General features: G+C 40.5%; 1 protein-coding gene across 6 annotated transcripts in view; it reads left to right on the top strand.

The window, feature by feature from the left end:
* acer3 (alkaline ceramidase 3) overlaps positions 1-17,371 on the top strand; it is a 267,551-nt gene that overhangs the window by 122,222 nt on the left and 127,958 nt on the right. For all 6 annotated transcript variants that reach the window (XR_009511061.1, XR_009511062.1, XM_059963723.1 and 3 more), the window contains one exon: positions 7,042-7,094. Coding sequence is in view for 4 of the 6 variants with exons in the window: in XM_059963723.1 (XP_059819706.1) it covers positions 7,042-7,094 (53 nt within the window). In the remaining 2 variants the exon portion in view is untranslated. The remainder of the gene's footprint in view (positions 1-7,041; positions 7,095-17,371) is intronic.

Here is a 17,371-nt window from a genome sequence, read left to right on the forward strand (position 1 = left end):
GTGATAGAAAAACGTATAGAGAAGTAGTTACACCCAAAGTGCAGGACACAGGAAACAGGGTGATAGTCAGGAAGCGGAAAGGAGTTAAGGAGCCAGTTCAGAGTAACCCTGTAGGCATCCCCTCAACAAAGGGTATATTACTTTGGATAGTCGGGGGTAGGGGGGGTGACCTGGTCACATTGGTCAAGTCTCTGGCACTGAGTCTGGCTCTGAGACTCAGAAGGGAAGGAGGGAGAAGAAGAATTCTGTGGTGATGGGCAATTCGTTAGTTAGGGAAATGAGAAGTTCTGTGGGTGAGAATGAGATAACCCAGATGGTATGTAGCCTCCCTGGTGTCAGGGTCCAGGATACTTTGGATTCTAAGTGGGAGGGTGAACAGCTAGAAGTCGTAGTCCATGTAGCTACCAATGACATGAGCTGGACAAGTGAAGAGGTTCTGCATAGGGAATTCAGAGAGCTGGGAGCTAAGTTAAAGGGCAGGACCTCCAGGGTTGCAATCTCAGGATTGCTACCATGCCATGTGCTAGTAAGGCAAGAACTAGAAAGATTATGATTATGCAGTTTAAAACATGGCTAAGGAGTTGGTGTAGGAGGGAGAGCATAAGATCTTTGGATTATTGGGCTCTGTTCCAGGGAAGGTGGGACCTGTACAGAAGAGACAGTTTGCACCTGAACTGGAGGGAGACTAATATCCTTGCAGGCAAGTTTATTAATGCTGCACAGTGGAGCTTAAACTAGAGCTCTAGTGGGATGGGAACCAGAGTGCCAGAACAGTTAGTGGCGAGGCTGTGGAGGCAAATGTTGTTAAGACCTCAGACAAAGTTTGAAATTAAAAGGTTGAGCATGGTATGACTAGTGTCCTGAGCTGCCTAAATTTCAATGCAGGAAGTATCATAGGAAAGGCAGATATTAGCAATGAAGATGAGGTAACTGGTTTATAAACAGAGGCAATGTATAAAGAGGAGAGTCTGTTGATAGGGAAAAATTGCAGTCAACAGGATGAGTTGCAATGTAAAAGGACAAAATTGAAAAGGGTGAATACAGGACTGAAGGTGTTGCATCTAAATGCACGTAGTATACGGAATAAGGTAGATGAACTTGCAGCACAGTTGCAGTTTGGCAGTTATGATGTTGCAAGCATCACTGAATCATGGCTGAAAGATTACAGCTGGGAGATTAATGTCCAAGGCTACACATTGTATCAAAAGGTCAGGCAGGAAGGCAAAGTGGGTGGCATTGCTCTTTTGGTAAAAAATGAATTCAAATCATTAGAAAAAGGTGACACGGTGTCAGAAGGCCTTCAGATTACAGTGGGAGATAGAAAACGTGTGCCAAAAGGGCAATGTTACAATTGTCATGGGGGACATCAACATGCAGGGAGATTGGGAAAATTGGGATGGTGCTGGATTACAGGAGAGGGCATTTCTAGAGTGCCTAGGAGATGGCTTTTTCGAGCAGCTCGTGATTGAGCCCACTAGAGGATCAACTATTCTGGACTGGGTGTTGTGAAAGAACTGGAATAGATTCGAGAGCTTAAAGTAAAAAAAACCCTTAGGGGAAAGTGATCAAAATATGATTGAATTCACCCTGAAATTTGAGAAGAAAAAGCTAAAGACAGATGTATTAGTATTATAGTGGAGTAAAGGGAATTGCAGAAGCATGAGAGAGGAGTTGGCCAAAATTGATTGGAAAAGAACGCAGGCAGGGATGACAGCAATGGCTGGAATTTCTGGAGCAATCTGGAAGGCACAGGATATATACATCCTAAATATATACACCAGGGGCAAGACATGTTAAAGTGCCGGGGTTAGGACTGAGCTTAAGTTACCACTCAATGCACTTTAGTAAACTATTTAAGAACTTTTTAAAAGCTATTTATTAATGCTTTTTGGTAGGGTGATTTTAGATGCATATCATATTTATACTGAGTTAAATACTGTATGTAATTAGTTTTGCTACAATAAGTGTATGGGACACTGGAAAAATGTTGAATTTCCCCTTGGGGATGAATAAAGTATCTATCTATCTAAAGAGGAAGAAGTATTCTAAAGGAAAGATGACACAGCTGTGACTAACAAGAGAAGTCAAACCAATATAAAAGCAAAAGAGAAGGCATATGATGAAGCAAAAATTAGTGGGAAGTTTGAGGATTGGGAAACTTTCAGATACCACCAGAAGGCAACTAAAGAAGTCATTAAGAAAGTAAAAATGGAATACGAAAGTAAGCTAGCCAATAAAATAACAGATGATACCAAAAGTTTCTTTAGATTCATAAAGTCTAGAACTGTATGGTCATGTACTTTAGTAGAAGAAATGAAAGGGTTAACTTTTATAAAAACGGAGAGAATATACAGAAAACTGAGCTGTCACAGAACCCTCAATCTTCAAGAAGTCCTGTATCTGCAAGTGCTATGGTGTCTTCTGGAACAGAGCATTAATAGCAGGAAGAGATTGTTTTCTTTACAAATGTCAAATTATATTGGTATACCTGGATTAAAAACATGCACAGTTTTGGGATTGTAATGGGAAAAGTATAGTTGTCAGCTGAACTTGTACACTGTTCCAGTTCAATTGAATTGCACAACAATTCGGCATTATTCATTTTATTATAAAGCAGCTTAGCAGGAGATTACTGGGGCTCAGTCTGAGATTTTTACATCAATGCTGGCCATAAGTGAATTACCAGGCAACTAGAGCACAGTAAATGTAGAAAAACCTGGCAAGTACAGACCCCTAAGCCCAATGTTTGTGCTAAAAAAAAAAGTTATTAGGGAAAAATATCTAAGCAATTGGAATAATGATTGTCTGGAAAGACAGGGCTTAAACCTAGTGAGCCAACATAGCTTTATCAAGAAGAACACATACAAGATGCTGGAGGAATTCAGTAATCAAGCAGCATCTATGGAAAGATTGAAACAGTATTAACTAATCTTTTCGAGGAAGTAGCAAAATGTATTGTGGAGGACAGTGCAGTTAATGTTAATATGAAATTTAATAAGGGTTTCAACAAAATCCTGTATTGGAGACTGGTTGAAAATGTTGGTGCCAATGGCATACAGGAAAAGTTAGCAATTTGAATCCAAAATGGCTAGGTAATAGGAGGCTGATGATGATGGTAGGGAAGACACAAAATACTGCAGATGCTGGAAATCTGGAGCAACACACAAAAGAATTGGAAGCACTCAGCAAACATCCATGGAGGGAAGTAGACAACAGTTAATGTTTCAGGTTGAGACCCTGCATCATTAAGAGATAGCCATTATAAAAGGTGGATGGAAAGTGTTGATCAAGAGCTGGTCAGTGATAGGTGGGTCTTGGTGAGGGGACAGGAGACAGAATAGTGTAAGAAACTGGATGTGACGAAGGGATGAAGAAAATGGAATCTGGAGAGGTCAATTGACATGGAATAAAGGGAAGGAGATGAAGAAGGGAACTGGTGGGAGGAACATGTTGGTGACAGATAGTTTGAGAGGGTGGAGGAGGAGAAAGAGATGGGGGGTGTAGGGCAGTGGGGAAAGTAAAAAGATGGCATGTGGTCACCAAAATTTAAAGAAATTGATGTTTAATGAAAATCATGGTAGAGGGTTTCTTTTGTGAAAAATGCTTGTAATTAGTAGTGTTCCTCTACTTCCATCGTTGCTGGGATGTTCATAAGCTATGTGAATGATTTTGATGTGGCTGTAAGTGCTATGAACTAAATTGGAGGGGTTGTTGTCATTATGGAGGGTTTTCTTTTGCTACAACCATAACAGAATCAATGAAAGACTGCCCAACCAGAGCGTTCAACCAGAGTGCAAAAGTCAACAGACTGTGGAAATACAAAAAGAGGAAACAATAATGTAAATAAATAAGCAATAAATATCGAGAACATGAGATGACAAGTCCTTGAAAGTGACTCCATTTTTTGTGGGAACATTTCAATGTTGGGGTACTTGAAGTTGAGTGAAGTTATCCCTTTTGTTCATGAGCCTAATGGTTGAGTGGTAGTAACTCTTCCTAAACCTGATAGTGCAAGTTCTGAGGCTCTTGTACCTTCTTCCTGATGGCAGCACTGAGAAAAAAGCATGTCCTGGGTGGTGAGGGTCCTTGATGATGGATCCTGCTTTCCTGTGACAGCATTTCATGTAGATGTGCTCAATGGTTAGGAAGGCTTTACTTGTGATGGACTAGGCAGTATCCACTACTTTTTGTAACATTTTCTTTTCAAGGGCATTGGTGCTTTTATACCAGTCTGTGAATGCAGTCTCTCAATATACTCTCCACTACCTGTCTATAGAAGTTTGTCGAAGGTTTAGATATCATGCTGAATCTCTGAAAACTTCTGAGGAAGCAGAGATGCTGCTGTGCTTTCTTTGTAATTGCACTTACATGCTGGACCCTGGATAGGTCCTCTGAAATAATAACACCTGGGAATTTAAAGTTGCTAACCCTCCCCACCTCTGATCCTCCGATGAGGACTGGCTCATGGACCTTTGCTTTTCTTCTCCTGAAATCTATAATCGGTTCCTTGTTGTTGCTGACATTGAGTGAGTTGTTGTGACACCTCTCAGCCAGATTTTCAATTATCCAATTCTCTGCTGATTCATCATTACCTTAGATTTGGCCTACGATGGTGGTGTCATCTATAATCTTTACGTGAGGAAATACAGGATCCAATTGCTCAAGGAGGTCTTGGAGCTTACGGGTTAGTTTTGAGGGGATGATGGTATTGAATGCTAAGCTGTAGTCAGTAAAGAGCATCCTGAACTATCCATCTTTGCTATCCAGATGTTCCAGGGTTGATTGAGGAGCCAATGAGTTGGCACCTGCTGTGGACCCTGTTGCTGTGGTAGGCAAATTGGAGCAGCTCTAAGTTGCTTCTCTGGCAAGAGTTGATATGTTTAATCACCAACCTTTCAAAGCTCTTCACCACTGTGGATGTAACTGCTACTGGGTGATAGTCATTGAAGCAGGTGGCCTTGCTCTTCTTGGGCACTGCTATAATTGAAGCCTGCTTTGTGAGTGTCTTTGGTGACATACCAATCCTTAACCTCAGAATGAAGTATAGCTACTGTTATGCCTTCTTTGTAATTGCTTCAATATTTTGGAGCCAGGATAGATCCTCAGAGATGTTGACACCCAGGAACTTGAAACTGCTCACACTTTTCACTTCTGATCCCTTGATGATAACTGGTATGTGTTCCCTGGACTTCACCTTCCTGTAGTACACAATCAATTTCTTGGTCTTACTTGAGTGCAAGGTTGTTGTAACACCACCCAATTACCTGATCTGTCTCACTCCTGTACTCCTCCTTGTCACCATCAGAATCTTTTGTGTTGAAGTTGAACTTGCAGCTGAGTCAGTAGTAAGGAAAGCAAATGCGATTTTCACATTCATTTCAAGACTGGTATTATATTAAGGTAACAATGCAATACTGGCGCCTTACAAAACATTAGTCTGATAGCATTTGGAGTATTGTGAGTCGTTATGCTGTCACTGGAGAGGGTTCAGAGCAGGGTTCATGAGAATGATCTTGAGAATGAAAGGCTTAATCTATGAGGAGCATGTATGATGACTCTAAACCTGTACTCAATGGAATTTAGAGAATACGGGGGACCTCATTGAAACCTTTTGAATATTGAAAGACCTCGATAGAGTGGATGTGGGGAGGATGGTTCTAATCATGAAGCAGTCTAGAACCAGAGAGTACAGCCTCAATGCAAGGACATCCTTTAGAACAGAGATGAGGGAGAATTTAGGGTAGTGAATCTGTGATAACCATATAACCATATAACAATCACAGCACGGAAACAGGCCATCTTGGCCCTCCTAGTCCGTGCCGAACTCTTAATCTCACCTAGTCCCACCTACCCGCACTCAGCCCATAACCCTCCACTCCTTTCCTGTCCATATACCTATCCAATTTTACCTTAAATTTTACCTTAAGGTGATCAAGTCATTGGGTATATTTAAAGTGGAGGTTGATAGGTTCTTGATTAGTAAGAGTGTCAATGGTTATGGGGAGAAGGCAGGAGAATGGGGTTGGACGGGGTAATAAATCAGCCATGATGGAATGGCAGAGCAGACTCAATGGATTGAATGGCTTAATTCTGCTCCTATGTCTTATGATCTTATTTTTGAGGGACAGAAGGAAGTCATTCATTCTGTCAAATATATATATTGAGCTGCTGGGTTCAGAAATCATACCAATCCCATTTTCCAAAAGCCCAACAAATTATTTGCAATTTCCTCTCGGAAGCCTCTCGGGTAGATGGAGCTCGTCAGCCTGGGAAGGCATCCATCTAAGAGAGGGAAAACTCTGATTTCAAACCTCCACTACCTTGCCACTCATGGGAAAGGCTTCGGGAGTAAACCCTGAGGACAAATCTGGAGCTGGAGTCCCTAAGGCAGTTTGATGTTGCTTTCAACCTCGTTCTGGCAACTCCTGTGACGACACTGGTGCCAAGCTGTATCGGCCCTTGTCCTTCCCTTGGACAACATCGGTGGCATGGAGAGGGGAGACTTGCTGCATGGGCAACTGCCGGTCTCCCATACAACCTTGCCCAGGCCTGCGCCCTGGAAACCATTTCAGGCGCAGATCCATGGTCTCGCAAGACTAACAGATGCCACCACCTCTCAGAAGCCACGATTGATTATGTGTCCAACAGCACCCTACCATTATTGAGTTAGAAGGTTTATCTAAACCAGGAATAATCTTGTAAAACTCCATCAGATCCCCTCTGAATGTATCCTGCACCAAAAAGGTTTTGACTTTCACTATCCTGACTGTCCTATCCGCATACACAGGCCCATTTTTAAACTAAGACTCACTAGGCTTGTGTGACATTTTATTAAAGTAAATATTTAAATATTGGTTAAGCAAAGGAGCTTTTTTCTTTAGCAACTTCTGTGGGAATTATTTCACTCATTTAACGTATAGTGTACTGGGGTGGGAAAATTTATAATGTAATTGATGTCAACAGGCTGTTCCCGCATTTTATGTTGGGTTTAGATCGATTGTGCTGTGTTGCTAGTGAAATTTATTGTTTTTTTTGCCACAGTTGTTGGATGAACTTCCCATGATCTACAGCTGCTGTATATTTGTCTACTGCCTGTAAGTATTTGTCTGCTTTTGGATTTTCATCAGAATTGATGAGCTATGGCTAACCATGTGTGCCTGGTATGCATTACTTCAGTTCTTAGAGAAGCATCCAAGAAATGAAAAAGAAATCAAATTCTTTCCTTGTTTTCCTATTATAGTTAATGACAATCTGTGGGCAGAACCTTGTTGCGTAACTTCAGCTAAGTTTTATTCTCTGTCTTTGTCTACACTGAAAGGTTAATAGTGCAGTATATTAATATAGAGAGATAGAGTTGTACAGCATCGAGTCTGCACCACTGTTTGATTATTGCTGATATATTATCCCTCTCAACCCCTTTCAGCTGACTTCGCCCTGTAACCTTTGACACCCTTATGAATCAAGAACCTATCACACTCTGCTTTGAATATACTCACTCACTTGGCCTCCGCAGTTGTCTATAGTAATGAATTCTACAGATTCCCAGTAGAATTCGAACCATTGTGGGTGGAAGGGCCTGTTCCTGTGCTGTACTGTTCTATGTTCTAGAAACAGGTCCTCTGCCCACTACATCATGTCTGTATTTTGACACTAAACCAACTTACCTGCATTAATTCCGTATCCCTCTCTACCCTTGCACATTCAAGTTCCTATCTGGATGCCTCTTAATTATTGTCTCTCTTCCTGCCTCCACCACCACCTCTGGCAGCTTATTGCAGATACCAGTTTCTCTTGCGTGGAAAGATTTACCCCTCAGGTCCCCAATTACACCTCAGTTAATATGTTTGTATGTATTCATGTGCAGGAACTATATTTTGATTGGGCAAAGTATATGTGGCATATTTCAGAGTATTAGTTTACTGCATCTACAGAAATTAAGCTGTAACAGAAATATTTTAAAATATTAAATTTTCCCCTTTCTTAGAGGATTTTGCTATTAGTGTTAGTCTGTTTGAAGACGTTCCTTGGCAAATATCAGTCCTAGAAAATGCCAGGAGAGCCACAACTTCAAAGCCAAATATGGAACTGAGGACACATTTTCTTGAATATTTATGTGGCATTTTATTCTGAATTCAGAATAAGCATCAGGATGTGCAGGAAAGGAGCATCAGAAAACTGTAACTGGTAGATCTTATAATGACTTGTTCACATTCTTAGAGTATTTTTCATTGATATCCACTACTGTGAACAATGCTAATTGTCGACTTACAATGTTTGGCTCAAAATGGTAATTGGTTTATTATTGTCACTTGTGCCAAGGTACAGTGCCATGGCATTCATACAGGTCATTTCAAAACATAAGTACATCGATATCATACAAGGGAGGAGGCCGTCCATTGGTCAGGGTCGTTGCATCCTAGCTGTATACAATTCAGTCAATGTTCAAGCCAGTGCACAAAGCAGGGCAGTACAATATGGAGAGCAGGCTGTTGCCCATGCAACAGGCTCCCTTCTCCATGCAGCTGATGAATCCAGAGGAATTACAGAGATCAATACCGTGCAGCACCAGCAGTGTCGCAAGAGTACCCAGACAGCTTTGGACTCAACTGCCTTAGGGGCTCCAGCTCTGGATTTTTCCTTGGGCTTTATGCCTGAAGCCTTCCCCAGAGCCAGTATAGCTGCATAACAGCTGAGGTTTGAGATCAGAGTTTTTCTTCCCATCAACCACAGCTGATGAGTTACATCTGCCCAAAGTGACTTGTTTTAAGGTGCCAGTAACCTACCTTTCCCTCTTTTTCTGTCAGTTGAAACGGTTCTGCCGGCATAGTAGCTAAGCCTCAAATGAAAGTCAGGAGATGGACCTGGTTGTCAGAGACAGTTGGAGATTCACGCTCCTGGGAGCATTTAGTTGGTATTACACCCCCCGCCCCCAGTCTGTGACAACCTTAAGGAACCTCACACAAGTGAAAAGCAATAACAAAATGCAGAATATAATGTTACAGTTATCGAGAATGTGCAGTGCAGATAGACAATAAGGAAAAGGGGCAATGACAAGGTAGATTATGAGCTCAAGTTAATCTCTAATGTATGGAGTTCCATTCCATTGCCTTATAGCAACAAGGTAAAAGCTGTCCTTGAGCGTAGTGATGAATGTCTTCAAGCTTTTATCTCTGGCTTGATGGGAGGGGGGCTAAGAGAGAATGATCAAGGGGTGGGGGATCAAAGACTATGCTGGTTGCTTTTCTGAGGTAACAGAAAGTGCAGAAAATGTTGGTTTCTGTGATGGATTGAGTGTGTCCACAATTCTATTTTATTTCTAGAGAGAGTGTGGAACAGGTCCTTCCGGCACCATGAGCCATGCCACCCAGCAACCCATCTATTTAACACTAGTCTAATCACAGGACAATTTACAGTGACCAGTTAACTTACTAACCGGTAGGACTTTGTACTGTGGAGGAAATCAGAGCAACGGAGAAAACCCATGTGGTCATGGGGAGAATATACAAACTCTTTACAGACGGGACCAGAAATTAACTGCGAACTCCAACGTCCCGAGCTGTAATAGCAGTATGTTAACCACTACACTACCATGTTACCCTAGATTCTTGAAATCTTGGGTAGAGCAGTTGCTATACCAACATATGATGATTCATGATAGGATGGTGTCTATGATGTGTCTATAAGAATAGGTGGGGTCAATGGGACATTTTGTTGGCAAAATGGATGACATTTGCACAAAATGAATTTTTTAAACCTAAAATGAACTTCATTCACTTGGAGTATGCACAATGAGTTCTAGTCTTCATTGAAATATGGTTAGAGATTGAGGACAGATGGATGTAATTCATTTCCTAACTTTATTGTTGTACTGAACTTTGATATTTGAGTATTTAAAAAATATTGATTAATTTGGCAAGCAGTTTCTTAAGGCGCATGATAGACTGTGAAGCTGTGGGAAACAAATGAATTTGGAGCAAGAGTGATTAATACTGGAAAATAATCAGGACACAGAGCATCTGTGGCAAGAAGAACAGAGATAACATCTCAAATGGATGTCCTCATGTCTTTATTTAACGCTTTCCCTGTTTGTATTTTAGATTTTCAGCATCTGCAGTGTTTTCTTAAAATATTTAATCTAGTGTTTATAATTTTCAACGAGATAACATTTTAATTGGATTATATATCATTATAATATATTGATTGGAATTTGTCTGATCAGAGGATTTTTCCAAATGTTGAGAATATAACATAGAGAGCTTTAGGAGCTGTAGAAATCCTTAAAGGCTGGTCTTTGCCTCAACATTACACTGCAGAGCAAGAGAAATTGTTACAATTATATAAAATTATGATTGCAGGCTACTTAAAGGACTTTGTTGAATTGAGGATACCAAACTTCTTAAAGTATTAGCCTTGGAATAGGGAGCAGCACTCATACACTATAACGAGATTTGGGCAAAATGTTCAAGTTGAGGACAGATTCTGTCAACTATCCTTGCATTAAGTTCAGAAAATGAAAAGTTAATCTGATTGAGCTGTTCAAGGTAATCAAAGTATTTTCTAAGATTTAAGAGGGAAATGATTTCCTGTTGGTGGAGAACAGTCCAGGACACAAGGTGTAACAATAAAATTGGAGGCAGGAACTTAGGGCTGATTTTGGGAAGCACTTAACACAAAAGGGAATATTAGTTCTCCCTTATTGACTTGCCTGTTCCATTCGTTTTATCACTATCAGATTCTCAAAAGTAATTAAAGCTAGATTAACTGAATGTTTCAGAATGGAGATAAATTTTCAAATGAGAATATAATAATTCAATGAATTAAGGAAAGTTGGGATTTGAAAAAAGTTAAGATGATATATTAATGACTAATGCCAAATGATTAAGATGATTAATGAATCTCTGAAGAATGTGGTGACATACTGTTTATGTACTTTGATAATTTGCTTTGTACTTGCTATTACTGGATAATGTAACAGGCTCGAAGGGATATTGGTTTATTGCTCTTCTGACTCTAAATATGCAGTGGGTATGGAAATGAATTAAACACTTTGGACTGCAATTATTTTTTTTGTAAATGCAGAGTGCAATCAAATTTATTTTGGAGAATATTTAATGAGATTGAATTTACCGCAGAAAGAATGCTGAAAGTTGTGAGCTTGCATTCAAAAATGTCTAGCTTCTGGGCCATGTCTAGATTGTTCTTTGGGTAGTATATTCAAAAATAAATTATGAAGGAAATAAAGTACATGTTTAAAGAAATCTAGGGCATAAAGTAAACATATTGAATGAGGTGCTTTAGTATGATCCCTCATATGGCACTACATCAAATTATCGAATATTCTTATGTCCTTTATTTATTTCCAGGATTGTATCCCATAATTTGATGCAAAGCATAAGAATATGTGCAGATTCTTCTGTTTGAGAAGAACAGTTAAATAATGTGGGTTACTGTTGACTAACGCCATCCAGATTTGGTGGATTTCCTCCAACTATTCCTTCACTCATTGTCTGGTGTACACACTGGATGTGAACTGAGTTAGTAATACAGAGGTAGAACTAATGATCTGAGGACATGAGCTCATATCTCACACAGCAGACAGCTGGCGAGAATGAAATTCAGTTATCAGAATCAGATTTATCATCACTGACAAATGTCATAATAATTGTTGTATAGCAACAGTACAATGCAAGGCATAAAAATCACGATAAGTTTCAGAAATAAGTAAATTGAATAGTGAGGTAGTGTTCATGGGTTGATTGGCCATTCAGAAATCTGATGGCAGATGGGAAGAAGTTATTCCTAATATGTAGAATGTGAGATTTCAGTTTCTGTTTCTCCTCTCTGATCATAGTCATCATATAAATCTTGAATAAAAACTGTGACCAGCAACAGTGAGCATGAAGTTATTGGAATGCAGTTAAAAAAATCCCTTTTGGTTCATTAATGAAGGAAATTTTCTATCCACTCCAAGTCTGGTCTATCTCGCTGCTCCATTAAGGAGTCTGTGCATTCTCCCTGTGACCATGTGGATTTCCTCTGGGTGCTCTGCTTTCCTCCCACAGTCCAGTGACATACTGGTTTGCAGGTTCATTGGTCATTGTAAATTGTCCTGTCATTAGACTTGGATTAAATTAGAGGTTTGCTGCATGGATGAGCTCAAAGGGCCAGAAGGACCTATTCTTCACTGTACCTTAATAAAGTTATTGTCTCAAAACTACAGTGAATTTTACAGTGAACCTGTGGATGTGAATTCCTACTATTCAGGACATTTACAAAGACAGGTGTGTAAAAAGGATCATTGGAGACCCAAGTCACCACAACCACAAACTGTTCCAGCTGCTACCTTCTGGGAAACAGTACTGCAGCATAAAAACCAGGACCAACAGATTCTGGGACAGTTTCTTCCACCATTGCTTAATTCATGCTGATGCTACTGTATTTCTATGTTATATTGACTGTTGTGTTGTACAGGATATTTATTATAAATTACTATAATTGCATATTGCATGTTTGAATGGAATATAAAGATTTTTACTCATATATTTGAAGGATATGAGTAATAAAATCAATTCAATTCTAATTATCGTCTCCAAAGTGGCCCGTGAAGCAAGCCACTAGTACTGGAGCAATTAGATGTACAATTGGATCAAATGGTCAACAACTGATCCAGCTGATATTCATGAAGAGATTAGAAGTACAACTGCTGTTAAGAATGGTATTGGCTGATAAACTGGATGCAGGGATGTCTGGGGTCCAAGTAAATAAATGATTGCAGTAACTGTCAATGTTACTTAGAAAATGTTTATTTAAAATGAGGGCACAACACCTGGAATAAACTGCAGTTTGAACAAATGAAGGGAATGGAGAATAATTAACACATATATTCCATGCCACTGTTAAATCTCAGTTTTTAAGCTTGATTGTAATTAGATTCACCCATGTTAGACTGTCTTTAAAGAGCGTGAACCCTTGCAAGGCTGAAGGTCCTGATGGAGTACTTGGCAAGGCTCTGAAAACCTGTGCCAACCAACTAGCAGGAGTAGTCAAGGACGTTTTCAAACTCTTACTGCTACAGGTAGTAGTTCCCACTTCCTTCAAAAAGGCAACAATCATACCAGTTCCTCAGAAGAATAATGTGGGCTGCCTTATCGACTATCGCCCAGTAGCACTCACATCAACAGTGATCAAATGTTTTGAGAGGTTGGTTTTGACTAGACTGAACTCCTGCCTCAGCAAGGACCTGGACCCATTGTAATTTGCCTATCACCACAATAGGTCAATGGCAGATGCAATCTCAGTGGCCGGGTTTAGACCACCTAGACAGTACAAACACCTACGTCAGGATGCTGTTTTTCAACTATAGCTCAGCATTTAATACCATCATTCCCACAATCCTGTTTGAGAAGTTGCAGAACCTGGGCCTCTGTACCTCCCTCTGCAATTGGATCCTCGACTTCCTAACCAGTAGATCACAGTCTGCAGATTGGTGATAATATATCCTCCTCACTGACGATCAACACTGGTGCACCTCAGGTGTGTGCTTAGCCCACTGCTCTACTCTCTGTAAACAAATGACTGTGTGGCTAGGCATAGCTCAAATACCATCTACAAATTTGCAGGTGATACAACCATTGTTGGTAGAATCTCAGGTGGTGACGAGAGGGCGTACAGGAGTGAGATATGCCAACTAGTGGATTGGTGCTGCAGCAATAACCTGGCAGTCAATGTCAGTAAGACGAAAGAGCTGATTGTGGACTTCAGGAAGGGTAAGATGAAGGAACACATACCAATCCTCATAGAGGGATCAGAAGTGGAGAAAGTGAGCAGCTTCAAGTTCCTCGGTATTAAGATCTCTGAGGATCTAACCTGGTCCCAACTTATTGATGTAGTTATAAAGAAGGCAAGACTGTGGCTATATCTTATTAGGAATTTGAAGCGATTTGGCATGTCAACAAATACACTCAAAAACTTCTATAGTTGTACTGTGGAGAGTGTTCTGACCAGCTCCATCACTGTCTGGTATGGAGGGGCTACTGCACAGGACCAAAAGAAGCTGCAGAAGGTTGTAAGTCTAGTCAGCTTCATCTTGGGTACTAGCCTACAAAGTACCCAGGACATCTTTAGGGAGAGGTGTCTCAGAAAGGCAATGTCCATTATTAAAGACCTCCAGCACCCAGGGCATGCCCTTTCTCATTGTTACCATCAGGTAGGAGATACAGAAGCCTGAAGGCACACACTCAGTGATTCAGGAACAGCTCCTTTCCCTCTGCCATCCAATTCCTAAATGGATTTTGAAGATTTGGACACTACCTCGCTCTTTTTTAATATACAGTATTTCTGTTTTTGCACAACCTTTAATAATCTATTCAACATACGTAATTGATTTACTTGTTTATTTATTATTATGTTTTATTTTATTTATTTTTTCTCTCTGCTAGGTTATGTTTTGCATTGAACTGCTGCTGCTAAATTAACAAATTTCATGTCACATGCCGGTGATAATAAACCTGATTCTGATTCCAATTTAAACAAATGTAAGGCTGTGAGTTAATGCTATTTCATTTCCTTCTCTGGGTTTCTGTCGTGCAAATGCTACTCATGGGCTATCAGCTCATTGTGTTATATAATCCATAGATTAATTTTCACACCTTCTTGTGAAGAGCTGTTCTCTAATTATCAGATTTTCCAAGATGACACCATTGAAACTGACAGGCTGCTTTTTCTCTATTTACTCAGCTGCTGAATGGTCAAGTAAAATGCTAATTGGCCAAAGAGTGTCATGGTATTGCAATCTGATAAAGTCTTGTTCATACTAAAGTGCAAGGAGGAGAAGCTTTAAATATTATCACTGGTGGTAACAGGTAAATGGAGGTCATAGGTTTTAGATAATTGGAGAAAGAACCAAAGAGAGATAATGCACTAGAAATGGGTGCAAACAGTGTGGGCTTTCTGCCTGCTTTGAAAGAGAGAATATAACTACAGCTGTGAAGATCCCTGCTGCACCTGGTGACCCTGTGATCTATGTCTTGGAGGCTGATGTTAGGCTGTCTTTTAAGAGGGTGAACCCTGGCAAGGTGGAAGGCCCCAACGGAGTACCTGGTAAGGCTCTGAAAACTTGTGCCAACCAGCTGATAGTAGTATTCAAGGACATTTTTAACCTCTCACTGCTATGGGTGGAAGTTCCCATTTGTTTCAAAAGGCAGCAATTATACCAGTGCCTAAGAAGAATAATGTGAGTTGCCTTAATGACTATCACCCAGTAGCTCTCACATCTACAATGCTGCTTTGAGAGGTTGGTCACAACTGGACCGAACTCCTGCCTCAGAAAGGACCTGAACCCACTGAAGTTTGCCTATCGCCACAATAGGTCATTAGCAGACACAATCTCAGTGGCTCTTTACATGGCCTAAGGCCACCTGGATAACACAAACACCTATGTCAGGATGCTGTTTATGGACTAAGGCTCAGCATTTAACACCAACAGTTCCACAATCCTGATTGAGAAGTTACAGAACCTGGGCCTCTGTACTTCCTAAACGGAACACCAGAATCTTTGTGGATTAGTGATATTTCCTCCTCGCTGATAACCAACACTGGAGCATCTCAGGGGTGTGTGTTTAGCCCACTGCTCTCTTCTCTCTAGAACCATGAGTGTGTGTGGCTAGGCATATCTCAGATACCATCTATGAATTTGCTGATGATACAACCATTGTTGGCAAAATCTCAGATGGTGGTGAGAGGATGTACAAGAGTGAGATATACCAACAAGTGGAGTGGTATTGCAGCAACAACCTTGCACTCAATGTTCGTAAGATGAAAGAGCTGATTGTGAACATCAGGAAGGGTAAGACGAAGGAACACATGCCAGTCCTCATAGAGGAATCCTAACTGGAGAGAGTGAGCAGTTTCAACTTCCTGGGTGTCGATCTTTGTGGACCTAACCTGGTCCCAACATATTGATGCAGTTATAAAGAAAGCAAGACAGTGACTATACTTCATTAGGAGTTTGAAGAGATTTGGTATGTCAACAAAAACACTCAAAAACTTCTATATTTGTACCGTGGAGAGCATTCTGACAGGCTGCTTCACTGTCTAGTATGGGGGGGGGGGCTACTGCACAGGACAGAAAGAAGCTGCAGAAGGTTGTAAATCTAGTCAGCTCCATCTTGGTTACTAGCCTACAAAGTACCCAGGACATCTTTAGGAAGCAGTGTCTCAGAAAGGCAGCGTCTAATATTAAGGACCTCCAGCACCCGGGACATGCCCTTTTCTCACTGTTACCATCAGGTAGGAGGTACAGAAGCCTGAAGGCACACACTCAGCAATTCAGGGACAGTTTCTTCCCCTCTGCCATCCGATTCCTAAATGAACGTTGAAGCTTTGGCCACTACCTCACCTTTTTAATGTATAGTATTTCTGTTTTTGTACATTTTTAAAAATCTATTTGATATACTTAATTGATTTTCTTGTTTATTCATTATTATGTTTTTTTTTCTCTCTCTTTCTGCTAGAATATGTATTGCATTCTACCGCTGCAGCTAAGTTAATGAATTTCACGTCACATGCCAACGATAGTAAACCTGATTTCTGATTCAATACAATGTACATTCCCTGAATGGTGTCATTTCTAAGAGCGTTGAGCTGATCATAGACTTAGAGGGTTCCACAGCACAGATACAGCCCCTTTGGCCCAACCAGTTCATGCCGAACACTGTGCCCACTCAGTCCAAATCTCCTGTGTTTGGCTGATATACCTCACTTTTTTAGATATATATTATTTCTGTTTTTGCACAATTTTTAATCTATTCAATACACATACACTGTGATTATTATATTCTATATTATGTGTTGCATTGTACTGCTGCTGCTAAATTAACAAATTTCATGACTCATGCCGGTGATAATAAACCTGATTCTGTTTCTGAAACATTGAAACATAGTAATCTACAGCACATTACAGGCCCTTCGGCCCACAATGTTGCGCTGGCCATGTAACCTACTCTAGAAACTGCCTAGAATTTCCCTAGTGTATAGCCTTCTATTTTTCTATGCTCCACGTACCTATTTAAGAGGCTCTTAAAAGACCATATTGTATCCACCCCTACCACCTTTACTGGCAGTGCATTCCACACATGCACCACTCTCTGTATGTAAAACTTACCTCTAACATCCCTTCTGTATCTGCTTCCAAGCACCTTAAAACTATGCCCTCGTGTTAGCCATTTCAGCCCTGGAAAAGGCCTCTGGCTATCCACACAATCAATGCCTCTCATCATTTTATACACCTCTGTGAGGTCACCTCTCATCCAATGTCGCTCCAAGGGGAAAAGCCTTCTCGTGGCTTCTTCTAGCTCTCCTAGTTTCATTCTTA

The sequence above is a fragment of the Hypanus sabinus genome, chromosome 3, assembly GCF_030144855.1.
Source record: "Hypanus sabinus isolate sHypSab1 chromosome 3, sHypSab1.hap1, whole genome shotgun sequence".
Classification (NCBI taxonomy): Eukaryota; Metazoa; Chordata; class Chondrichthyes; order Myliobatiformes; family Dasyatidae; genus Hypanus; species Hypanus sabinus.